Source organism: Geotrypetes seraphini, chromosome 1 (assembly GCF_902459505.1).
Source record: "Geotrypetes seraphini chromosome 1, aGeoSer1.1, whole genome shotgun sequence".
Taxonomy (NCBI): Eukaryota; Metazoa; Chordata; class Amphibia; order Gymnophiona; family Dermophiidae; genus Geotrypetes; species Geotrypetes seraphini.
The window spans coordinates 482,368,281-482,395,690 of record NC_047084.1 but is presented as its reverse complement, the minus strand read 5'-3'; the positions used below and the strand labels follow the sequence as shown (position 1 = coordinate 482,395,690).

The window sequence follows — 27,410 nt, the reverse complement described above, 5'->3', positions numbered from 1 at the left end:
ATGGTTTTGTAACCCCTGTCTAATCAGATGAGGAATCAACTATTCTTTTTCATAGACTCTGAATTTCCTTTGATCACAGCATGACGAACTAAGGCCAGTGCTAGGCAGACTTCCATGGACTGTGTCCTGTGTATGGCAAAAGACAGGTTAGGTTACATAGAAAGATGACGGCAGAAAAGGGCTACAGCCCATCAAGTCTGCCCACTCTAATGACCCACCCCATTAAGTCTGAGTGCTGATGACTTAGTTCCTTAGCTCGACCTTCGTAGGGATCCCATGTGGATGTCCCATTTATTCTTAAAGTCGAGCACGCTGGTGACCTTGATCACCTGCACTGGAAGTTTGTTCCAATGATCCACCACCCTTTCCGTGAAGAAGTACTTCCTGGTGTCACCACTAAATTTCCCTCCTCTGAGTTTAAGTGGGTGCCCCCTTGTGACCGAGGGTCCCTTGGGAACAAATATGTCGTCTTTCAGCTCGACACGACCTGTGACGTATTTAAATGTCTCAATCATGTCACCCCTTTCCCTGCGTTCCTCTAGAGTATAGAGCTGCAATTAGCCCAGTCTTTCTTCGTATGAGAGACCCTGGAGTCCGGAGACCATTCTAGTGGACATTCGCTGGACCGACTCGGCTCGAAGCACATCTTTACGGTAATGTGGCCTCCAGAATTGCACACAGTATTCCAGATGAGGTCTCACCATGGCTCTGTAAAGTGGCATTATGACTTCAGGTTTGCGGCTGACGAAGCTTCTCTTGATACATCCCATCATTTGCCTTGCCTTGGATGAGGCCTTCTCTACTTGTTTGGCAGCCTTCATGTCTGCACTGATAATTACTCCCAAGTCCCGTTCTTCTGAAGTCCTAGCTAGTGTTTCTCCATTCAAGGTGTATGTTCTGCATGAATTTCTGCTGCCGAGATGCATGACCTTGCACTTCTTAGCGTTGAAGCCCAGCTGCCATGTCGAGGACCAGTTTTCCAACGTGATCAGATCCTGCTTCATACTATCCTTGAGATTGCTTTCACTTACTGTATTACACAGTTTGGCGTCGTCGGCGAACAGTGCTACTTTACCCTGAAGCCCCCGGGTCAAGTCCCTTATGAATATATTGAAAAGGGATGGTCCCAGGACTGATCCCTGCGGCACTCCGCTAGTCACCTCCGATGTCTCAGAGAGGGTGCCGTTGACCACCACCCTCTGAAGTCTTCCACTCAGCCAATCATTGACCCATGCAGTTAGTTTCTCACCCAACCCCATCGATTTCATCTTGTTTAATAGTCTACGGTGCGGGACACTGTCAAAAGCTTTACTGAAATCCAAGTACACTATGTCCAGAGACTCTCCCGAGTCTAGCTTTCCTATCACCCAGTCAAAGAAGCTGATGAGATTGGATTGGCATGACCTGCCCCTAGTGAATCCATGTTGACAGGGATCCCTCAGATTTCCCTCATCCAATATCGTGTCTAATTTTCCTATAAGTAGAGTTTCCATGAGTTTACACACTATTGATGTGAGACTCACTGGCCTGTAATTCGCAGCCTCTGCTCTGCAACCCTTTTTGTTCAGAGGAACAACGTTGGCTGTTTTCCAGTCCAGGGGGACTCTCCCTGTACTTAGGGAGAGATTGAAGAGCACGGCTAACGGTTGCGCCAGAACATCGCATAGCTCTCTGAGCACTCTTGGATGCAAATTGTCCGGTCCCATGGCTTTGTTCACCTTGAGTCTTGACAGTTCTCTGTAAACATCAGCTGGTGTAAACTCAAAGTTCTGAAATGGGTCTTCCATGCTTTGCTTTGCTTCCAGCCGTGGCCCGTGCCCTGGTGCCTCGCAGGTGAAGACTGAACAGAAGTAATCATTCAGCAGTTTGGCCTTATCGGAATCTGTTTCCACATAGTTCCCTTCTGGCGTTCTAAGGCGTACTATCCCGTTTGCGTTCTTTTTCCTGTCGCTAATGTACCTGCAGAAGGATTTGTCCCCTTTCTTAATGTTCTTCGCTAGAGTTTCTTCCATTCGAAGTTTGGCCTCCCTGACTGCTGTTTTGACCGCTGCAGACTTTGTCCTGTATTCAATGTTTGCTTCTTGTTCCCCCGTGCGTTTGTATACGAGAAATGCTCTTTTCTTCTCTTTGACGAAGTACGAGACCTCATCAGTGAATCATTGGGGTTTCTTTTTTCTTTGCTGTTTGGTTACCGATTTTATGTAGCATTTAGTTGCCTCATGAAGGGTCAATTTCAAGGTTGACCACATAGTTTCCACATTATCAGTTACTTCTTGAACCTGCAGCCTCTGATGGACGAAATCTCCCATGCGTGCAAAGTCAGTGCCTCGGAAATTGAGTACTCTTGTTTTTGTTTGTGACCTAGGGAAGCCTTTCTTAAGGTTAAACCATACCATGTTATGGTCACTGGTGGCTAGCTTTTCTCCCACCGAGACCTCCGAGACGCTTTCCCCGTTCGTAAGGTTGTGCTGGAGAGTTTCCAAATTTTATTTAAAATTTGATTAAATGCTTATACAAATTTCTAAGCGATTTACAATTAAAACCAGGGTAAAACAATTAGGTCAGACAAAACTAAAAACAAGACTGTCACTAACAGGAACAAAATGGAAGGAGGATGGGAAAGAAACAATATAAGGGCAAATACACAAGGAAGGGTAAAATAGTAGCCTACAAAAGGCTAAGTTGTCACTGTGGAGAAGTTAATTATTTGCATTAGGGCCCAATGTTTGCCACTAGCTTCAGCTCTCAAATGCATCATTGAAAAGGAAACTTTTGAGAGAGCCTTTAAATTTATCTGTATTTCAGCTCTGATAAAGGAAGGCAAGTTATTCCAAGTTTGCGGTGCAGTTACCAAGAAAATTTCAGCTCTTCTCGTACTGATAATTTTCAAAGAAGGGATGGTCAGGAGATTTTGGTCGACGATCTGAGAGATCTTAAAGGTGTATAAAGTGTGAGGAGTTTATCTAGGAAAAATAGTTGTTTTGCTTGGCGGATTTTGAAAGTTAACAGTGCCAGTTTAAAAGTAATTCTATGCCGAATTGGTAGCCAGTGTGCATTTTTCAAAAGGGGGAGACATGATCAAATTTTTTTGAATTTGTGATTTTTAAGGCTGGAGGGTCTAGTACCTTAGTTAGAGATCTAGTCAGTCTAAGCTTGAAAAAACAGTTTATGACTGAACTGATCTGGTCGTGATACGATAATTTCTGGTCCAGTATCACATCTAGCAATTCTAGTAGTTGGGATGTAAGGAGAGATCAGGATCAAGTATATACTGTATATTTCATACCACATTCATTGTTGGTTCAATCATGATTTGATAATGAGTGTGACTTTTGGGTGGACTGGATGGACCATTCAGTTCTTACCTACTATGTTACTATGGCATGAATTCCCACTAACATTTAAACTAAACTAAACCTTAAGCTTATATACAACATCTTCTCTAAAAAGATAGAACTCGACATGGTTTATAAAAAATTAGAAAGAAAATACAATAAAAATTAATAATAGAGAGAGAGACAAGATTTATCATTTTGAAAATGGCCAGATTTTCAGATGTTTTCAAAATAATTGGAAAGAGCCCAGATCACGCAGCTGAAAAGGAAAATTGTTCCAAAGCTACCAAACTCAAATCTTTTCAGGACTTTTGTATAAGACAGGATTTTCAAATTCAGATGTGTAACTTTACTATGCAGGATGGTTTATTTGTTAACCAGTTATTTAAGATTCTAATTCTATTAGAGTCCTCCTGGCATTGTTCTTATGCCCCAACAACTGGCGTTGCTGTAGAAGCCCTCTCTAGCACATCCTAATCCAGGGATCAGTCACGTGTGGCTCTTGTTCCGTGGCCCCCCCCAGACCTACCAAAGTACCTGGTGGTCCAGTGGGGGTCTTCATGGCAGAAGCACAGCTCTCTTGCTCCTGCCTCCTTGCAGCTACCTTCTAAAAAGGCTGCCGCAACCTCTCAGTTCATGGTAATAAAGAAAATGCCGTGAGCACCTGCAAAAGGTCATGGCAGCCATTTTAGAAGGCAGCCGTGAAGAGGTAGGAGTGAAAGGGCCATGCTCCTGCCACAAAGACCCAAGCTTGGCCACCAGGTACCTCGGTAGGTCCGTGTGTGTGTGTTACCTATACATGATGGCATGGAGGAGGGCGGGAGCATAGTAAAGTTGAACTGCAATGAGAGGGCCATGCTCCTGTCCTGAAGAGCCCACTGCTGGATCTAGTACCTAGGTAGGCCATTGGGGGGGGGAAGGGGAATCATGGGTTGGGAGGGAGATCAAAGGGTCGGGGGCTTGGCTATGGGTTGGGGAGGGAGAGATGAGAAGTGTAGAGACTTGTGAGGGGTTGGAGGGGAGGAAAGAGGGGAGGGAAGCTAGACCTTAGGGAAGGAAGAGAGTGAGAGACCTGCAATATCTCAAACCCCGTTCTTTACCCATTGTGGCTTTTTATAAATCTTAGAACAAACATTTAGGATAAAATAGCTCTTTGCTAAAATGTTGCTGACCCCTGTCCTAACCAGTTTAAGCTTCTGATTCTATTAGCCAATTAATTGTGCTAAGGAAACTAGGAATTCATATTTCACATACTGATTCTGAATGGGGCTTGTTTGAAGCTAGAAAATGGGGACTGAGTTTTTGGTTTCTTAGACAACATAGGAACAAGGTCTTAAGCAGATGTACACAGACTGATAAAACACAGTACAAATTTCATCAATAACTAATGAAAAATTATAAATTAGAATGTTGCTTTTAATATTTGGAATATAGCTATGTTCTTGAGAATACATAATAGCTGGTATGAAAGAATTCTGGAGATGTACATTGGCTAAATTCAAATTTGCCAACCTCTTTGCCTTTAGTTAATAGGTTGATTAAACTCCTCTTCAAAGAGTCTGAGCACATGTTTTTTGTAATTTTTTCAAACATGCTTGATAATCTCTAGTATTACACATATTACAACAGGACAGATTTTTTATGGGGATATTTATGGAGTCATGTTTTTGAACAAAATCCATTTATAGTGCTAATAGTTCAAATAAAAAAAATGGAAGCAGAAAACTTTACAATAGCAGGCATGTATTTATAACACAAAGCAATTTTCACAACAAATAACGGCAGCACTGCCAGCATATAAATTACATGAACACGTTAGAATTGTTTCTCCATAATCATTGCTCAATAATTATAATTAGTATGTAAAATTGTAAAGTAAAAAAAAAAGTTTTTAAAACAACCATAATATTAGCTCTCAGCAGATAAATGACATTTTGGCCCACCCAGTTTCCCCTACCATGTCATGACTGACCCTTCTCTCTATATGTATCACTTTCTTCTCTTCGCACTGCCTCCCCCCCTTTATTTTTGACTAGACATGCTTGAATTGCCATAGTTTCTAGGCAATTCTAGATATCCATCTTGATAGTAAAGTTTAACCTTTGAATTTCCCTCTTTCCAAAATCATGTCACTTTGTCCTTCACTTTTCTCTTCAAGAAAATTCTACTTTCTTGTCCTTCATAGAAGAGATGATGGAAATTTATATAGTGAGTTGGCTTCAATAGAATATATACATATTGAATTCCTTAAGTCTCTAATCTCATATATCCCTTACAAAGGTGTATGAATCAATGTAACTAAAACAGACTCTACTAAAGTGCATTAATTACATATTAGTAAGCATTAGAAAGTAGCAGCAAGTATGGTGGTGTCATTCTACTGGGTGGTTTTGTTGTTTTTTGTTTTTAAACAATTATAAAATCAGAGAGTTACAATGTTATTTCTGTTTGGCAAGAAACAAGAACCAAAACATACTGAACTTCTTTGTCCATCAATTTAAAACAGATTTGAAGCCAAAAAATGTATCTTTACATAAAATACAAGGTGTAAGACATAAACAAAACAAATACAAAAAAGCAGGGCGAAAACACCCCTCCCCAAAAAAGTTTTGAAAATGAATCTAAAAAAGAAAGACAGAATTTAATAAGCCTTCACCCTCTAGAATTTTAAAATTACTACAAAATTACTTAAGAGAGCAAGCAAAAGGGTTTTCAATTCATTTGGAAAAATATTAAAATTGGAAGATCTTAATTGCATTATATATCCCTGAGATTTTTATTATACATACAAATAGATTCTATACCATAAAATCCCCATTATCCAGCATACATGGGGATTAGCCAGTACCTATGAATCAAATAGCCATTTTCTAAGAAATGTCTGCTTCTTGCTCCAGCCCTGCACTCACAGCCAACAGCCCAAACAGGAAAGAAGAGGGAAAGGGGTAATGCTAAAAGAGCTACTCTGCTTCCTAATCCAGCCCTTCAGGAAATGGGAGGGGAGGGGAGGGGTGGCCTCAGAATGAAGAAGGGAGTATAGAGAAAAATCTACTCTGCTCTCTTAATCCACTCCCTCCCCGAAAGACGCCAGTTGCCTGAGCATTACAAATAGCTCAGCAATAACAAGGTTTTTTTTAACTGTACTTTTCTTTATTCATTGGGAAATCAAATTTTAGAATGACTATACTAATTATACACTTTAGGCACTGATGTATTCTAACAATGTTGGGGGACTTAATACTAAAACGCATTCTTTATTAAGCATCAATTCCTTGTTACAAGAAAAAAAACAAACAAACCACAGTTAAATCAACTGCAGTGTCGTCTCAACTAAATATTGAAATCAAAGAAAAATGTAGTTTAAGACCTTGATCTAATCTGCATCACACCAAGGAACAAAGAAAAAACATGTAGCTCACGGGCTATAAAAAATGTATTATCAATTTTTTTTTTTTTTTTAAAGCAGTTATATAAGTGTCAGAGCTTTGTGACACCCGAGGCATGAAACATTAAACGGTGATATACTAGTATTAGTGGAACAAAACACTTTCTTTACTGGCACCATACAAAGATCTAAAAACAGCGTTAAAAGAAACATTTTTGAACACTAAAATACTTCCTTATTACTTGAGTGCATGTGTGTTTTATATCTACATAAAACACACATGCATGCGTGCACACACAGACTATTACTTAAATTTTCCACCAACATTTTTAGATCCTTTTAAATTATATTCTTCCAATGCCCTATTCAAAATTTGGACAAATGCTGCTGTGTTGCCATCACAACAGAACATTTTGTCTTACAAAATAAAAAGTTTGCACTCTCATTTGAGCTGTCAAACCTTTCATTCTAAACTAGAGGTCTGCACGGGGATTGCGGGAATCCTGCGGGTCCCACGGGAATCCCCCCTAACCCACGGGACTCCTACGGGGACCCCCCTCTGGCCCACGGGACTCCCACGGGGACCCCCCTCTAGCCAACAGGACTCCCACGGGGATGGAAGGCTTTGTAAGCAGGGTTTGTCCATATAATATAATAGATACGTCAGCCTTAGTAAAAGAGGGGGGTTTATAAGTTAATTACCTGAACAGAAAACAAAAAAAGGGTTCCACCAAAGAAATTCAACAAGGAAAACAGCAGCACGAACACAAAAGAAACTGTGGAATTGATGATCCTGTCAGAAGTAATTGCTGCTTATTATGGGGACGGGTGGGGATGGAGGTAATTCCTTGCGGGGATGGGTGGGGACGGAGAGGATCCTGGCGGGGACTGGTGGGATTTCTGTCCCTGTGCAACTCTCTATTCTAAACATAAGTTTTCAATTTATAAATCATATGGTTTTTGAAGTATGCTTTAAATTTGGCAAAAGGAAACCAAATTTTCATATTGCCAGATCCTCAGTCTCAAGTAATAGAATACAACCATCAGGCAACTGTTGAAAAGAAATTAATTCAAATACATTCTGCCATCAGAAGGGCCAATAGAAATGTTTAAACAAATTATGGGTTTATGTTTAAACATTTCTTGTAGACTTGCACTTAAATTTTATGATGTTATTTAAGGGCCAGAATTATTGTCCATTTATCCTCACAGATGGTGCTGTATTGTCATTGCTCAGCTTTAATAAGCATGGACAACCTGGGATATGATCCAGTACACATGCAGAGCAGCTGAAGAAATGCCACAGTAAAGGAAGGTGGGGTGAAGGGGATGGGGCAATGCAGTGAAGCATAAAAGTTGTAGAAGCTGAAATTCTGTTGCACCTAACTGCTTCTATTGGTCCTGGTTACCAGTTATTGAAACGTGCTTCATTATTTGGCTTTGGGTAATACAGTTATTTTCAAGGCGGAATCGCATCAATACCTCAACATATGTTTAGTCGACACAGCTAACAATTTAAAATGTTAAAGTAAACAGCACTGTAATCTACACAAGTTAACCAGATGATCATAATAGAAAATCCTGTAGCTTATTGTGCTAAAGCAATGGTCAAGTTCAATAGATCTGTGTGCTCTCAGTTTACACAGCAATTAAAAATGCTGGTTTTCAAAGACTACAGATGCTGAAGTAAAAGAACTGCAGAGAAAACATGAAATAACTTATCCCAAATAAGTTCTATATGCCTTTGGAAGACCTCTACATATTAGAGGTTCTAGAATCCAAATTCATTAGGTGTATGGTTGCATGCAAAAGCTTCAAGTATACCTGCAAACTACATCTTTATAAAACATATACAGAGGGACCTTCAATTTATTAACACTTTAACAGGCACATGGAAACAAAGTAGGAAAATAGATTGTGCTATACCTTTCACAACTCTTCTACATCAATACACATTCTTCAGGAGGAACGGGGAGCTTTACAAAAAAGAAGTTCAGCATTTGTTCCCTTTCTCTTAAAAAATATTTACAACCCATGAAACAAGAAGCAAATTTACACATCATTTACACCTTAGTTATATTACTGTTTGCTGGCCAATGACTTCTTTAAAATGGCTCACCAAAGCAGCTTTATGAATTATAACATAAATCTCTGTTTCAAAGTGAAGTCACCATGTAATTAAAATGGACATAGTATCTATACATCTCTCTCTGTAGGTTTATCTATATCTAGCAGTACAGATATAGATATATCTACTGTATATATCACACATAATTCCTTATAAAACACACTTGATGCCAAATTATTTATACATGATGCAAAGTTACCGTATTTATACATTCTCTGTGATAAGACTATACAAACATGCTCTAGGAATATCAGCAAGAAAATATACAACATTTTTGTTGTGGTCATCTATAAAAAATGTTTCAGACTTAATAAAAGTCATTCTTTTTATGTTGGCCTAGTAAGGCAATAAATGGTTGTGCCGACTGATCACGTTTGGCTTCGCTGTCCTGGTTACTAAACAATTTCTTTATTCTCTTAGACCACTTCTTCTACATGTCCTTGGAGTAGCAAGCTTATCACAGTTCACCAGAACACCACCTTCAAGTTTTGAGTTCATGGAAAGAAGCTTGGTGGTTTGGTTTTTTTTTAATCATCACACAATTCAGTCAATAGTTTGTCTGTGTATGAATACAAGCCTCAGTCTGAAGGTGAAAAATGTTTGTACATTCCAATAGTCCTTCAAAATTCTTTCATCAACCCATACTGTCCCTTGTGCGATCAACTCTCAAAGCAAGGTCCTTGAATGAAGGGCGAAGGTTTATGTTATTGTTCCAGCATTCTGTCATAATGGAATAAATCTGCAGAAAAAAAATTTAACCACAAGAAGGGTGAGAGAATAAAAAAGAGGGCATTAGTGTTGGAACATCCTGTACTCACCATAACAAGCGGAATGTGTTGCAGAAAGTATTTTGACTAGAAATAGCAATAACTACTATATAGCCATCAAAAGTCACAATGTGAAATATAAATATTGACTAGTGGATTACAGTGGAAATATATTTCTTTTGATATGATTTGAGGGATGATGTTTAAATACACTTTAACATGGGTGAATTAATTGACTAGCAATTAAATATATAAACATCAAATCTTGCCAGTCATACTTTTACATATATATATATATTTATTTCTTACAATGTATACATCTTGTTTGTTCACTCAGTCTTGAACACTTCAACATATATATATTTTCATTAAAGCCCTCAGAAGTGGCTCTCTTACGGGAAGTGTTTCACCAGATAAGGATTCTTCTTTAGCCGCAAGCTTCCTCATTGGCTTTAAATTTGTTTTAACATTATTATTCTTTTATTTTAACATCATTGCTCTCTCTCTTTTTCTTTTTTACTTCTCAATATAATTTTAAAATACAGTATGCACTTATCTGAAGTTATCGCTTGTCAGCTCACTAGCAAAACCTTATGCTGACATGCATGTTTTGCTGTCTGCGTCGAGCTGGATTTTCCTGTAACAAAAAGAATAAAACCAGATGCATTCTATTGTTCCAATAAACCTAAACTCTACGTCTCATTAATTACATTAAAGCAGCTACTTGGTTTGCACCATACTTCTTACTTGCTTCTGTTTAACAAAATGGCGCTCTAACGTTTAAACTTCCAACTGCTCTTTATTTATCCGTGACATCACTACGCATATATGTATCAATTTAACTTACAGCTATTACTTGAGGGACATCCAATCCAACTCTGCATTTATCCCATAAGGTTCAAGTGAATTTAATTTAAAAATCCAACCTTATGGATTAATGATGTCACAAACAAAGAGCAGTTGGGAGTTTAAATGTTAGAGCACCATTTTGTTAAACAGAAGCAAGTAAGAAGTTATGGTGAAAACAAAGTAGGTGCTTTAATGTAGAGTTTAGGTTTATTGGAACAATGGAATGCATCTGGTTTTATTCTTTTTGTCCCAGGAAAACAGGAGATACCAACTTTCCCAAAACTCAGAAAGTAGTAAACAAACAGCAAAGGAGACTCTGGTGCCGCTTTCTGAATGGTTGCAAGCAGTTCTCGCGAGTCCCGCGAGAACTGCCGCCAGCCATTCAGAAAGCAGAGTGGGCCCAAGCAGGAGTGTGTAAAGCTTGGCCCTGACCGCTGCGCTCCTGACTCATGTGCCCTGAAGTAATACAGAGCTGTCTAGGGAGGGATATATACTGGACCACCAGGCTTGGAAACAGGTATGGCAGCAGCGGTGGGTTTGTAATTCCACGGGAGGGGGCCACGAGTGGTGCAGAGGAGTGGTGTTTTTTTTCAATTGTATGGGGCAGGGGGATGAGCAGTGCATTAAGATGGTGCGGGGGGCGTTTTCTAATTGTATGGGGGGGCGGCAGCGAGCGGTGCTGAAAGGCAGTGCAGGGGGGGCGGTGGGCGGTGTTTAACAGGGCGATGCGGCTGCTGTGCGTTGGCTTGGGGTGCTGCAGCTAAACGGGGGATTTAAATTTTTTTACCTTCGCTTCATAAGATGCACGGAGATTTCCACTCACTTTTGGATGGGAAAAAAGTGCGTCTTATGGAGCGAAAAATACGGTATATCAAGACTCAACACGATCATGTTTCACCCCATCCAAACCATTTAATTCCAGGAGTGTCCAGAAATACAAACTTGGTTTTCTTACTGTTAAGAGAATTAAAGCTATGGTCAATTTTTGCCAATCTTTTACTTTTATATCTGCAAAAATTTGAAATGAGCTTCCTTCGAGGTCAGATTTCTTCCTAAATTATCAATCTTTCGGAAAGTACTGAAACTTATTCATTTCAGAAATTTCTGACAGATTTATCTGCTTCAAACTAACAATGATTTAAGCTGAGATTTTATCTTTTTCTTTATTTGTTCTATAAACATTTGTTAACCAAGTCGAGCCCTATTGGAGGGATGAATCGGTATATAAAACCAAAGATTGGATTCGATATATATGAAAGAACAAACAGCTAAAACTTACATGTCAAAGTATAATCATTATAAAACTTGTTTATATTTCAAAAAATGGACAATAAAAATAATCAACTAAAACTTACTTTTCAAAAATTAATCATAAAACTTGCATATCAAAAAATGTATATATAAAAAAATGTCTATATATCCAAAAAATTTATATACATACTTTTTTGGACATTTACACAATTTTTGATGTGCAAGTTTTATGATGATTAATTTTTGAAACTTAAGTTTTAGTTGATTATTTTTTATTGTCTATATTTTGAAATGTAAACAAGTTTTATGATGATTATACTTTGAAATGTTTTAGTTGTTTATGTTTATTCTTTCATATATATGTTTGTTTAGACTCCTGACACAGGCCCATTGGGGGCCAAAAAAATGATTGTGTCGAGTCTTGATATATAATAAAAGTGATTGGGCAACAGAGTCTCCTTCATTGTTTGTTTACTATTTTATTCTTTGTGTTACAGGAAAACCCAGCCCCGATGCAGACAGCGAAACATGCATGTCAGCATAGGGTTTTGCTAATAAGCTGACAAGAAATGACTTCAGATAAGTGCATATTTTAAAATTATATTGAGAACGAGTAAAAAAAATAAAAAAGAGAAATGTTAATATAAAAGAATAATATTAAAACAATTTTAAAGCCAACGAGGAAGTTTGCAGCTAAATAAGAATCCTTCTGAGGGCTTTAGTAAAAATACAGACATGTGAAAAAATTAGAACACCCCATGAAATATTCTGTTCGTTCTTAAGAAATGTTCACATATCGATGCCAAATCTTTTTTTTATTTATCTCTGGAAAAGAAAGTGATATAATTGCAGGTAAATAACAAAATTTTAAAAAAAAATTTACTCATGAAACAAAAGATATCCACAAAAATGTGTATTCTAACTGAGGAATAAATTAGGACAACTTGTAGCCATCTACCAGTCTCTGATATCGGTCTGAGGAAAGTTTGGCCTACTCCTCAATGTAGAATTCTTTCAGCTGTGAGATGTTAAGAACATAAGAATTGCCGCTGCTGGGTCAGACCAGTGGTCCATCGTGCCCAGCAGTCCACTCATGTGGCGGCCCTTAGGTCAAAGACCAGTGCCCTAACTGAGACTAGCCTTACCTGCGTATGTTCTGGTTCAGCAGGAACTTGTCTAACTTTGTCTTCAATCCCTGGAGAGTGTTTTCCCCTATAACAGCCTCTAGAAGAGCGTTCCAATTTTCTACCACTTTCTGAGTAAAGAAGAACTTCTTTACGTTTGTACGGAATCTATCCCCTTTTAACTTTAGAGAGTGCCTCTTGTTCTCTCTACCTTGGAGAGTGTGAACAACCTGTCTTTATCTACTAGGTCTATTCCCTTCGTTATCTTGGATGTTTCGATCATATCCCCTCTCAGTCTCCTCTTTTCAAGGGAGAAGAGGCCCAGTTTCTCTAATCTCTCGCTATACGGCAACTCCTCCAGCATTTTAGTCGCTCTTCTCTGGACCCTTTGGAGTAATACTGTATCCTTCTTCATGAACAGCGATCAGTGCTGGACGCAGTATTCCAGGTGAGGGCATGCCATGGCCTGGTACAGCAGCATGATAACCTTCTCTGATTTGTTCGTGATCCCCTTCTTAATCATTCCTAACATTCTGTTTGCCCTTTTCGCTGCCAACGCGCATTGCGTGGACAGCATCATTGACTTATCGATCAGTACTCCCAAGTCTCTTTCCTGGAGGGTCTCTCCAAGTACCACCCCGGACATCCTATAGTTGTGTATAAGATTTTTGTTACCGACATGCATCACCTTACACTTATCAACGTTAAACCTCATTTGCCATGTCGCAGCCCATTTCTTGAGCGTGTTTGTCACATTGCAGGTCTTCGCAATCCTCCTGCGTGTTCACTATTCTGAATAACTTCGTATCGTATGCAAATTTAATCACCTCACTTGTTGTACCAATTTCCAAATTGTTTATAAATATGTTGAAGAGTACGGATCCTGCGGCACTCCACTGGTGATGCTTTCCCAGTCAGAGTATTGTCCATTTACCCCACTCTCTGTTTCCTATCTGCCAGCCAGTTTTTAATCCATGTGAATTATTTCACCCTTGATTCCATGGCTCACAATTTTTTGATGCTTTCCTGGAGACACAAAAATTGCTTCTATTACCTGTCAGGTCAAGTTTCAAGTTTATTAAAAAAATTTTATACCGCTTATTCAAATTTCTAAGCGGTGTACAGCAATAATAAAAGAGAAATCATTAAAAGAAATAAAATCAATTAGTGTTAAAATATTATACAATACAGTATCAAGTTAGTAGACTAACAAACACAAAACCAATTAGTGTTAAAATATTATACAACATGGTATCAAGTTAGTAGACTAACAAACACAAAACCAATTAGTGTTAAAATATTATACAACATGGTATCAAGTTAGTAGACTAACAAACACAAAACCAATTAGTGTTAAAATATTATACAACATGGTATCAAGTTAGTAGACTAACAAACACAAAACCAATTAGTGTTAAAATATTATACAATACGGTATCAAGTTAGTAGACTTTAACATAAACACATATACTGACTGGACACAATTGGGAAAGTAGGACTGAACTACAATAATTTAAGATAAAGCACACTTAGGGATAAAACAACAGGTAGGGAAAGGGACTGTAGTTAATTTAGTCCTAAAAAGGACAGTTTTATCCAAAAGCATCCTCAAATAAAAATGTTTTGAGTTTGGCTTTAAACTGCTTTATTGAGGTTTCCACACGTAAGTGATTGGGCAATGAATTCCATAGGGTGGGTGCAGTAACAGCGAAATTATTAGATCTCAACATATTAATTAATTTCAAAGACAGTACAACTAAAAGGTTTTGTGATATGGAACGAAGAGATTTAGCGGGGTGATAAGGAGTAAGCAGTCTATCAATAAAGCACAGTTACTTACCGTAACAGGTGTTATCCAGGGACAGCAGGCAGATATTCTTAACACATGGGTGACGTCACCGACGGAGCCCTCGGTACGGACCTTTTTAACTAGAAGTTTCTAGTTGGCCGCACCGCGCGTGCGCGAGTGCCTTCCCGCCCGACGGAGGAGTGCGTGGTCCCCAGTTAGTATAAGCCAGCTAAGAAGCCAACCCGGGGAGGTGGGTGGGACTTAAGAATATCTGCCTGCTGTCCCTGGATAACACCTGTTACGGTAAGTAACTGTGCTTTATCCCAGGACAAGCAGGCAGCATATTCTTAACACATGGGTGACCTCCAAGCTAACAAAGAGGGAGGGGGGATGGTTGGCCATTAGGAAAATAAATTTTGTAACACAGATTGGCCGAAGTGTCCATCCCGTCTGGAGAATGCATCCAGACAGTAGTGAGTAGTGAACGTGTGAACTGAGGACCAAGTGGCCGCCTTGCAGATTTCCTCGATGGGCGTGGAGCGGAGGAAAGCCACGGAAGCAGCCATAGCGCGGACTCTGTGGGCTGTGACAGTTCCTTCCAGTGAGAGACCGGCCCGAGCGTAGCAGAAAGCAATACAGGCAGCAAGCCAATTTGAAAGTGTCCGTTTGGAGACAGGACGACCCAAACGGTTGGGGTCGAAAGACAAAAAGAGCTGAGGGGCTGTTCGGTGAGCTCTGGTACGATCAAGATAGTAAGCAAGGGCACGCTTACAATCCAGCGTGTGCAACGCCTGTTCCCCAGGATGCGAGTGAGGCTTAGGGAAGAAGACGGGTAGCACAATGGACTGGTTGAGGTGAAAAGCTGAAACCACCTTGGGAAGGAATTTAGGGTGGGTACGCAGAACAACCTTGTCATGGTGAAAAACAGTGAAAGGTGGGTCGGCAACCAGTGCATGCAGTTCGCTAACTCTCCTGGCAGAGGTGATGGCAATTAGGAAAAGCACCTTCCAGGTAAGAAGCCTGAGAGAAGTTGTGGCAAGAGGCTCAAACGGAGGTTTCATGAGAGCTGAAAGAACCACATTCAGGTCCCAGACGACAGGAGGAGGCTTGAGAGGCGGTTTGATGTTGAAGAGTCCTCTCATGAATCTGGAAATCAGAGGATGAGCCGTGAGGGGTTTTCCGAGAATAGGCTCATGAAACGCAGTAATGGCACTGAGATGGACTCTGATGGAGGTAGTTTTGAGGCCAGCGTTGGACAGTGAGAGCAAATAGTCCAAGACAGTTTCCACCGCTAAGGAGGTGGGTTCTTGATGATGCCGGAGACACCAGGAGGAAAATCTGGTCCACTTCTGATGGTAACATTGGAGAGTGGCCGGTTTCCTGGAAGCGTCCAAAATGAGGCGGACCGGTGGAGATAGATTCTCCGGAGAGGTCAGCCCGAGAGAAACCAAGCTGTCAGGTGGAGCGAAGACAGATTGGGATGTAGCAGAGACTGATGCTGTTGCGTAAGTAGAGTAGGAAACACAGGAAGTAGAATGGGTTCTCTGGAGCTGAGCTGGAGCAGGAGTGAGAACCAGTGTTGGCGAGGCCACCGAGGTGCGATAAGAATCATGGTGGCGTGGTCTTTGCGGAGTTTGGACAAGGTCCGCAACATCAGAGGAAGTGGAGGGAAGGCATACAGGAACCGATCCCTCCAATCGAGCAGGAATGCATCCGGGGCCAGACGGTGAGGAGAGAAGAGTCTGGAGCAGAATAGGGGCAGCTGATGATTGTGAGGGGCTGCAAAGAGGTCCACCTGCGGAGTGCCCCATCGAGCAAAGACGGAGAGCAGAGTCGGGGGGTCCAACGTCCACTCGTGGGGTTGAAGGATGCGACTGAGATTGTCGGCCAGAGAGTTCTGCTCGCCCTGGATATAGACCGCTCTGAGAAAGAGATTGCGGTCCGTGGCCCAGGTCCAGATGCGCAGAGCCTCCAGACAGAGGGGGCGAGATCCGGTGCCGCCTTGCTTGTTTATGTAGTACATGGCGACTTGATTGTCCGTGCAGAGGAGGAGGACTTGAGGGCAGAGGAGATGTTGGAACGCCTTGAGGGCGTAGAACATGGCTCTGAGTTCCAGGAAATTGATGTGATGACGACGCTCCTGTGGGGTCCAAAGTCCCTGGGTGCGTAGATCTCCTAGGTGAGCTCCCCACGCATAGGGGGACGCATCCGTGGTGATGATCATAGAGTGAGGGGGTAGATGAAAAAGTAGACCCCTGGAAAGATTTGAGGAGTTCAACCACCATTGGAGAGATCGCTGAAGAGATGATGTCACAGAGATGGGATGAGAAAGAGGATCCGTAGTCTGCGACCACTGGTTGGCGAGAGTCCACTGAGGCGTGCGAAGGTGGAGACGTGCCAGAGGAAGGACATGCACCGTCGAGGCCATGTGACCCAGGAGGACCATCATCTGCCGGGCAGGAATGGAGGGATGCATGAGCACCTGACGACAGAGGTGGAGCAGGGTCCGCTGACGATCGGAGGGGAGAAAAGCCCTCATTAGTGTGGTGTCCAGAACTGCTCCAATGAATTGAAGTCGCTGGGTGGGAAGCAGATGCGACTTGGGGTAGTTGATCTCGAACCCCAGGAGGTGGAGGAGAGAGATGGTGTGATGAGTAGCCTGTAGCACAAGTTGAGACGTAGGTGCTTTCACCAACCAATCGTCCAAATAGGGGAACACCTGGAGGTTGTGAGACCTGAGGAAGGCCGCTACCACTATAAGGCACTTGGTGAAGACCCTGGGTGAGGAAGCGAGGCCGAACGGTAGCACCTTGTACTGATAGTGTTGGTGCAGCACCTGGAACCGCAGGTAGCGGCGAGAATTCTGGTTGATGGAGATGTGAGTGTAGGCCTCTTTGAGGTCCAGGGAACATAGCCAGTCGTGTTGAGAAAGAAGAGGGTAGAGCGTGGCAAGGGAGAGCATTCTGAACTTCTCCTTGACCAGACACTTGTTGAGGTCCCTGAGATCGAGGATGGGACGGAGGTCTCCCGTCTTTTTGGGTACCAGGAAGTAGCGGGAGTAGAATCCCTGCCCCCTTTGATCTGGAGGTACTTCTTCGATGGCATTGAGAAGGAGGAGGGATTGAACCTCCCTCAGGAGGAGGGGGGTTTGAGATGAGTTTGAAGCAGACTCTACGGGAAGGTTGTCCGGAGGTAGAGTCTGGAAGTTGAGAGAGTAGCCGTGGCGGATGATGTTGAGGACCCACTGGTCCGATGTAATGATTTCCCAACGGCTGGAGAAAATGGTGAGACGACCTCCGATGGGTTGTGGAAGAGGTAGCAAAGGTGGATGACTGGCTATGCCCTGGAGAGAAGAGTCAAAAGGGCTGAGTTTGTTTAGTAGGCTGAGGAGGCTTAGAGGGTTGAGAGGCCTGAGATCGAGCCTGAGCGTGATGTTGCTGTTGACGAGGCCGCCTAGATTGCTGGGGAGGCGGATTGAGTGGCCTGGCTGAGAATCTCCGTTGATAAGATGTTTGTGGCCGATAAGGTCGGGTAGGCGGTGCCTTCTTTTTCGGCTTGATCAGGGTGTCCCACCTGGTCTCATGGGCAGAGAGTTTCTGGGTGGTGGAATCCAGTGACTCTCCAAAAAGCTCATCCCCGAGACAGGGGGCGTTGGCCAGACGGTCCTGGTGGTTGATGTCCAGGTCGGAGACTCTGAGCCAGGCCAAGCGACGCATGGCTACAGCCATGGCAGAGGCCCGAGAGGTGAGCTCGAAGGAGTCGTATATCGAGCGGACCATATACTTGCGCATTTGGAGAAGGCCAGAGATGTGCTGTTGGAATAGCGGGACCTTGCGCTCAGGTAGGTACTTCTGGAGGGCAGACAGCTGTTGGACCAAGTGTTTGAGATAGAAGGAAAAATGGAAGGAATAGTTGTTTGCCCTGTTGGCAAGCATGGCATTTTGGTAAAGCCTCTTGCCGAACTTGTCCATGGTCTTACCTTCTCTGCCAGGAGGGGTAGAGGCATAGACACTGGAGCCCTGAGTCTTTTTTAAGGTGGATTCCACCAGAAGGGACTCATGGGGCAATTGAGATTTGTCGAATCCAGGAATAGGGATGACACGGTAAAGGTTGTCCAGTTTACGGGGAGCTCCCGGTACCGTGAGGGGATTTTCCAAGTTTTTGTAGAATGTCTCCCGTAGGATGTCATGCACGGGAAGTTTGAGGAACTCCTTAGGAGGTTGCTCAAAGTCTAAGGCTTCTAAAAAGGCTTGGGACTTTTTGGAGTCAGATTCCAGGGGAAGGGACAGAGCAGCAGACATTTCCCTCAGAAATTTAGAGAAAGAGGACTGTTCAGGTTTAGAGGTGGCATCAGGTGCCGATGGTTCCTCATCAGATGAGGAGGGATCCTCCTCGGTACCGAGAGGAGTCTCCTCCCATAAATCAGGATCCCTGACCTCTGGTGCATGTCGGGACACCGGGGTGGAGGGTGCGGTGTGGCGAGTCTTGGACAAAGATTTACCAGAGCGCACCGAAACGGTACCAGGGGAGGACGATCGGCGTCGTTCTCGGTCCCGAGAAGAGTGCCGTACCGCCTGGTGCCGAGGGGGATCCACTGTGGGTTGAGAAAGAACCACAGGATCATCATGAAGTTGTTGGGCCGAAAGGATCGGCATCGAGGTGTTTACCGGTACCGAAGGAGTGGACACCGGGGGCTCGGTGCGGGGCTCGGGCCGGTCTGGTACCGGAAGGAGCGGTGCCAGGATAGAGGGTAGCAGTTGCTCAAGTTGTTTCTTCAACTGCTCCTGAAGCTGAGTTTGTAGAATGGCCGAGATACGGTCATCTAGGGGTGGCATCGGAACCGCTTTCTTTTTCTTCGGTTCCTTGGATGCCGCTCCACGCCCCGGCGATGAGGAGGCCGATGACGAGGCACTCACCGATATCGGGGCGGAGCGTTTACGGGACCGGTGCGATGCCGGTAGGGACGGTGTCGCCACCGTAGCAGGAGGGCGCTCGAGGGAAGAGGAAGGCTTCTTAGCCGGCTTACCTGGCGCCAGTGGCGCCGATGCGGGGTCGGTCGGTGTCGAGCTTGACGGTGCCGATTTTTGTGGTACCGCCGTTGAAGGTGAGGAATCCATCGCCGACTCGGTGCCGAAGAGAAGGGTTTGCTGGATTCTTCGGTTTTTAAGAGTTCGTTTTTGCAAAGTGGCACAGCGGGTGCAGGAGTCCGCCCGATGCTCCGGACCCAGGCACTGCAAACACCAATTGTGTGGGTCAGAAACGGAGATCGGGCGTGCACACCGCTGGCACTTCTTAAAACCGACCTGCGGGGGCATGAAGGGGAAGATAGCCTCCGCAAAATCGAAGTCCGAGGCCTGTATAATGGCAACAGGCCCCGCCGGGGCAAAAACGAAAGAAACAGGAAAAAATCAAAGTTTGTTGTTTTTTTTTTTTTTTTTTTGCAATTCAAATAAAAAGGAAACCCGAAGGTAGAGGGAGAAAAATTTAGAACAAAAGCGCGAGCGGGAAGGCAAAAAGTGATTTCAACGGCCGTTGAAAAAATACACGCGTCTTCTTCGCTCCGCGGAAACGAGAAAACTGGGGACCACGCACTCCTCCGTCGGGCGGGAAGGCACTCGCGCACGCGCGGTGCGGCCAACTAGAAACTTCTAGTTAAAAAGGTCCGTACCGAGGGCTCCGTCGGTGACGTCACCCATGTGTTAAGAATATGCTGCCTGCTTGTCCTGGGATAAACTCTGGTTGGCTGTATGAATGAGTAGAAAATGGTCGCTGGCTTCTACTACCTGGGAGGGATTTGGGACTGTGATCTGCCACACTGACCATGAGGTCGTCTAGCCTTTTGCAAACAGCATCTGCCCCTTGAAGGGTAAACTGCTGAGAGTGGCCTTGGAGGCTGGGACGTCTGCATACAGTCTGATTCAGAGCATTAAGTAGGCCAAATTGGAGCAAGCTGAAACTCTGCCGAGGACTCTAATGATGCCATAAGGAGCATTGGCCACATAACCCTTGCCCTCCTTAAACATATCGGGACAGGAGTCCCCAAGCTCTGAGGGACTCATCCGCAGTCTGATATGGCAGGTGCCTGCCATGAAGGAGGCAGCTGCTGCAGCTTTGATACCCAAAGCTAGCACTTCAAAATGTCTTTTCAGTTCTGCATTCGCTCTGTGGTCCTGTGCATCTTTCAGTATCACTCCACCTTCATTAGGAAGGGAGGTGCAGTTGGTCACTTGTGCCACTGCGGAGTCCATCTTTGGTTGGACAAACAGCTGCTGGAAGTCTGGAGCCATAGGACAGAGCCAAGTCATAGCTTTAGCCATCTTAAGTGAGCCTTCACGGTTCTCCCACTGGTCAGTGACCAAAGAAATCAGATCCGGGTGAGCTGGAAAAAATCGTTTGTCTGTGTATTACTGCTGCACATGAAGGAACACTGTGAAGTAAAAGGTTGCTGGGCATCGAGCTTCAGTATAGAAAATGTGTCAGAAATAACATGGGAGAGAGAAGCTGAACTGAAAAGGCAATGCACAGAGGGATCACCACCATGATCCACCACCACATTTGCCCCCTGGATAGTGGACCCTGAAAGGGATCCCATATCGCAGAAGAGTCCAGCAAAAACAAAGGCATGTCAAGGGACTTCCAATCATCCCAATCCTGCTCTAAAGAGTCACTGACACCTGGCATAGTATGAGGCGGAGATGCCTGTTTGGGAGAAGGATCCTCCGTAAGCGGAGTAGGCGTGCCCGTAGACAGTGCAGCGCTTCCCAGTCGCATTAAATAGGCTTTCCATAAAAGGCTGACAAAATCTGAGAAGCCTTGCATCAGGAGACCTGAGGCTCCTTGCGTAACTCCATACTGGAGAAAAGGAGATGCATCTTTTACCACTACATGCTTATATTTTGCCCCATTGCTGTTCGGTCCATCTGACCAGGATCTCTTCCCCTTTGACTAGTTCTTCCAGGATTTGGGGAGCTCCCAAGGCCTTGGAGGACTGACTGGGAGCCAAGCCTGAAGCTCCTGTCCCTTTCTCCCATGTCCTGTGGCATATAAGAACATAGGAATAGCCTTACTGAGTCAGACCAATGGTCCATCAAGCCCAGCAACCCGTTCTTACGGTGGCCAATCCAGGTCACTAGTACCTGGCAAAAATCCAAGGAGTAGCAATATTCCATGCTACTGATATAGGGAAAGCAGTGACTTCCCCCATGTCTTTCTCAATAACAGACTATGGACTGTTCCTCTAGGATAACTTGTCCAAACCTTTCATGAAACCAGCTACGCTATCCGCTCTTACCACAACCTCTGGCAATGTGTTCCAGACCTTAACTATTAATGAGTGAAAAAAAATTTTCTCCTATTGGTTTTAAAAGTATTTCTCTGTAACTTCATTGAGTGTCCCTAGTCTTTGTAATTTTTGACGGAGTGAAAAATCGATCCACTTGTACCCGTTCTACTCCACTCAGGATTTTGTAGAATTCAATCATATCTCCCCTCAGCTGTCTCTTTTCCAAGCTGAAGAGCCCTAACTGTTTTAGTCTTTTCTCATATGAGAAGTTCCATCCCCCTTATCATCTTGGTCGCTCTTCTTTTAACCTTTTCTAGCGCCACTATATCTTTCTTGAGATAAGACCAGAATTGAACGCAATACTCCAGATGAGGTTGCACCATGGAGCGATATAGGGTCATTATAACATTCTTAGTTTTGTTAACCATCCCTTTTTTTATAATTCCTAGCATCCTGTTTGTTTTTTTGGCCTTTGCGCCACATATTGGGCGGAAGGTTTCATCGTATGGAAAACAGCCACTCCTTAACTGGCAAATCTGCATAACCGATGCAGGATCCAGACAAGAATGGCTAAGGGTATCCATCAGAGGTAGTCCCTTGTCAAAACGAGCAGTTCTGAAGTAGAAAAATGAAGTTTAAAATCAGATTGCTAAAATCCAAGATGGCTGTCCTAAAATCGCACAAAAAATAGTGGTTAGTTTTTCGGAGGAAGGAGTGGCCTAGTAAAGCTACAGCCTTAGCATCTTGAGGTTGTGGGTTCAAACCCTGCACTGCTCCTTGTTGACCCTGAGCAAGTCACTCAATCCTCCATTGCCCCAGGTACATTAGATAGACTGTGAGCTCACCGGGACAGATAGGGACAATGCTTGAGTACCTGATTGTAAATCACTTAACCTTGAAAGATGATATATTCAGTAATGTGACAAAATTAGGACACCCCATGAAATATTCAGTTCTTTCTTAATGTTCACATATCGATGTCAAATCTATTTTTTATCATCTCTGGAAAAGAAGTGACGTCAGAGGGAGAGCTGACATGATGCAGGCAGTAAGTTTGTAATTCTGCTTGTGCTGGAAAAATGAAAGAGGTATGGGAAAGGGAAGGGGGAGTGCATGTGAGTGGGGGGGTTCAGGAAGGAGCGGGGAGGTAGAGAAGAGGATGGGGGAGAGGCGCCACCGCCCCAGGCACCACTCGCCCTCGCTAAGCCACTGTGTGTTAAGTGCAGCCACAATTTTTATTTTTCTTCAATCAGGAGGAAGAAAACAAAAAGAAAATCCTATGCGCCTATTGAACTGGTGTAAAACCTGCTGGGGATATTTTTTTCCCATAAATGTGTATTTTCTTTGAAAAATGGGAGAAATGTGTGTAGTTTTGTGTCTTTCCTGAAAATACACACAATCATGCACCCTTGAAATCCAATCTATACATCTTAATGCTGTAGTTTACATAAAACTTTAAATCTAATTAGGCCAGACTTTACTTTATCTGTCAAACATGCCACAACTGTTAAAGCTGAATCCAAGATATACTCATTTAAAAATTTTTTTTTAATATGGTTCTGCACTGTTATGTCTTAAAGAGAAAGCACACCGTACCTCATCAGGACATCCATCTGGTTTAGGCAGTCTTCCATTATTCTTTAGAAGTTCTATTAAATGGAATACAATCATCTGTCCTTGTTTATCATTACCAATCATGCGCATGAACTCCTGAAACATGAAAACAACTTACACTGAGGTCAAATCAATTAAACTTTATTTGATATCAAGTTCACGAGTACCATATTTTTTGCTCCATAAGTCGCACCTGACCATAAGACATACCCTAGATTTAGAGGAGGAAAACAAGAAAAAAACATTCTGAACCAAATTCTCCCTGCCAGGCTCTGCGCGAGAACTGATGGCAGCCATTCATGGAGCGGTTCGGGACAAGGAAGGCATGCGAAAAGTGCATGCCTGACTTTTGCACCACTCTGATGCTGCTGCAGCTAGTTTGGAAGTCAGTTGGAGGGAAGGGCAGGACCGCCAGAGGAACTAAATAAGGTAACCGGGTGGTGGTGGATATTCACTCCATAGATGCACCCTTATTTCCACCCACATTTTGGGGGGAAAAAAGTGTGTCTTATCGAGCAAAAAAATATGGTAGTTAATTTTCACTGTGCTGTTCCAGGCAAATATATTAATTTACAAGATTATGCATACCTAGTGAATAGTAATTCCTCCTAGATGTGATGATTTCTTTATTTTTGCATGATAATAGCAACTTTAATGCAAACTACATACATTGTTATGAACCAAAATTCAATGCTAATTTTAAGAGGAATTTACTAAACTTCTAGCATTTAGAAATACCAAGTACAGTGGAACCTTGGTTTACGAGCATAATTCGTTCCAGAAGCATGCTCTTAAACCAAATTACTCTTATATCGAAGCGAGTTTCCCCATAGGAAGTAAGGGAGACTCGCATGATACGTTCTAACCCCCCCCAACCCCGAGGCAAGTGGCGCTGCTCCACCCCCCCCCCCCCGAGAACTGGCATTGCTCCCCCCCCCCCGAACAGCATTTAATCTTACTCCCCATCTGGCACCGGCACGCAGCCCACAGGATGTGCCGGTGCAAGAAGTTCCTGCCTCTTGCCTGGGCCTTGAGCATTTGTACATGCTCAAGGCCTTCTGGTTCTCACTCTCTCCGAGATTCTCGGAGATCTCCGAGAACTCACGGCAGCCAATCAGCTAGCAGCTCTGCTTTGGCAGGAGCAAAGGAAGGTCACTTCTGCCTGTGCAGAGCCGCTAGCTGATTCAAGGCCCTCCTTAATATATAATGCTATGCCTCCACCAATTCAATCTATACTATCACTACGATATAGCTTATACCCTGGTATGAGTGTCCCATTGGTTATCTTCCTTCCACCAGGTCTCAGAGATGCCCATTATATCTATCTTTGCATTTACTGCAGTATATTCCAACTCTCCCATCTTGTTTCTCAGGCTTCTGGCATTTGCATACAGACATGTCAAACATTTGTCATATCTATTTACAATTTGCTCAGCAGTTGGCATGGATAATTTACAATCTTTAAAATCAGCCTGCTCTGTATTTAAGGGAATTGGTCTACTGATCCTGTATTGCAATCTCACTATCAGGATATTCAGTCTTCCCTTTTATGTTACCTTTTAAAGATACCTTGTCCCGAACCATGCTCTTTTGAGCAACTGTCGGCCTTCTCCAAGTTTCTAGTTTAAAAGCTGCTCTGTCTCTTTTTTAAATGTTGAGCCGAGCAGTCTGATTCCACCTTGGTTGAAGTGGAACCCATCTTTGCGGAATAGGCTCCTCCTTTCCCAATATGTTGTCCAGTTCCAAACAAATCTAAAACCTTCCTCCCTGCACCATCACCTCATCTACGCATTGAGACTTCGGAGCTCTGCCTGTCTTTTGGGACCTATGCTTCGAACAGGAACCACTTCTGAAAATGCTACCCTGGAGGTTCTGGATTTTAATTTCCTACCTAAGAGCCTAAATTTGGCTTCCAGAATCTCCCTACTGCATTTCCCTATGTCATTGGTACCCACATGTACCAAGACATAAAATCTTATCTAAGTGACGTGTGAAGTCCGCCAACTTTGCACCAGGCAGGCAAGTAAAGTGATCCTCACGTCCACCAGCTTCCCTGCAATCTATATGCCTAATGATCAAATCTCCTACTACAAAGGCTGTCCTAACCCTTCCCTCTTGGGTAGAAATCCCTGTTCTTGGCTGGTATTCTACCAGTTAGTAGATCACCAAGAACTCCCAAGGCCTTGAATGTTTAAACTACAAATTGTGTCTGGCAGTTATTCCTTGGTCTCCTTCAGAGATGGAAAAAAAGGGCTGAGGGGGTATGAAACCTGTCCATGTAGTTATTCAGAGCAAACAGGATCTTCAGCACTCAAGAAAGAATGGGACAGGCATATGGGATCTCATAGGGAGAGGAGGAGATAGTGGATGCTATAGATGGGCTATTTGGCTTTTATTTGTCATCATGTTTCTATATAAATCTTTACATTTCAAATAAAATAAATTGATCAACAATCATAGGTCCTAAAAACCCCAGCCAACTGGTGTGAAAAGCAGTTTAAATATTGTCTATTCCAATGTCCCACAAAATTCTTTAAATTCAAAATCTAAGAAGATAAGAATTGCCGCTGTTGGGTCAGACCAGTGGTCCATCGCGCCCAGCAGTCCACTCCCACAGTGATCCATAGGTTAAAGACCAGTGCTCTAACTGAGACTAGCCTTACCTGCGTACATTCCGGTTCAGCAGGAACTTATCTAAATTTGTCTTGAATCCCTGGAGAGTATTTTCCCCTATTAACAACCTCCGGAAGAGCGTTCCAGTTTTCCACCCCTCTCTGGTTGAAGAAGAACTTCCTTACGTTTGTACGGAATCTATCCCCTTTTAATTTTAGAGAGTGCCCTCTCATTCTCCCTATCTTTATCTACTAAGTCTATTCCCTTCAGTATCTTGAAGGTTTCAATCATGTCCCCTCTCAGTCTCCTCTTTTCAAGGGAGAAGAGGCCCAGTTTCTCTATCTCTCGCTGTATGGCAACTCCTCCAGCCCCTTAACCATTTTAGTCGCTCTTCTCTGGACCATTTCGAGTAGTACTGTGTCCTTCTTCATGTACGGCAACCAGTGCTAGACACAGTATTCCAGGTGAGGGTGTACCATGGCCTGGTACAGCGGCATGATAACGTTCTCCGATCTGTTCGTAATCCTCTTCTTAATCATTCCTAGTATTCTGTTCGCCCTTTTCGCCGCTGCCGCACATTGCGCGGACGGCTTCAACTTGTCAACCAGTCTCTTTCCCGGGGGGTCTCTCCAAGTACCACCCCCAGACATCCTGTATTCATGTATAAGATTTTTGTTACCGACATGCATCACTTTATACTAATCCACGTTGAACCTCATGTCGCAGCCCATTTCTCGAGCGTGTTTATGTCACGATGCAGGTCTTTGCAATCCTCATGTGTCTTCACTACTCTGAATAACTTTGTATTGTCTGCAAATTTAATCACCTCACTCATCGTACCAATTTCCAGATCGTTTATAAATATGTTGAAGAGCACGGGTCCAAGCACCGAACCCTGCGGCACTCCACTGGTGACTCTTTCCAGACTGAGTATTTTCCATTTACCCCCGCTCTCTGTGTCCTATCCGCCAGCCAGTTTTTAATCTACATGAGTATTTCACCCTCGATTCCATGGCTCACAATTTTTCAAAGTAGTCGTTCATGCAGAACCTTGTCGAAAGCCTTCTGAAAGTTCAGATATACAATATCGACCATGTCACCCTTGACTATCTGCCTGTTTACTCCCTCGAAGAAGTGCAGAAAGCTCGCCAAACAAGATCTTCCTTTGCTGAAGCCATGCTGGCTGGTCCTCATCAGATCATGTCCGTCAAGGTGATCAATGATGCGGTCCTTTATCAGCGCCTCTACCATCTTTCCTGGTACCGAGATCAGA

General features: G+C 43.3%; 1 protein-coding gene across 3 annotated transcripts in view; it reads right to left on the bottom strand.

Moving 5' to 3' along the window:
• Window positions 1-8,573: 8,573 nt before the first annotated feature.
• The window catches only part of JAK2 (Janus kinase 2), a 298,615-nt gene continuing 279,778 nt past the window's right edge, over window positions 8,574-27,410 (bottom strand). For all 3 annotated transcript variants that reach the window (XM_033925632.1, XM_033925622.1, XM_033925643.1), the window contains 2 exons: window positions 23,507-23,620; window positions 8,574-9,587 (listed from right to left, as the gene is read on the bottom strand). In XM_033925632.1, the coding sequence (XP_033781523.1) occupies window positions 9,483-9,587; window positions 23,507-23,620 (219 nt within the window). In that variant the 3' untranslated portion in view covers window positions 8,574-9,482. The remainder of the gene's footprint in view (window positions 9,588-23,506; window positions 23,621-27,410) is intronic.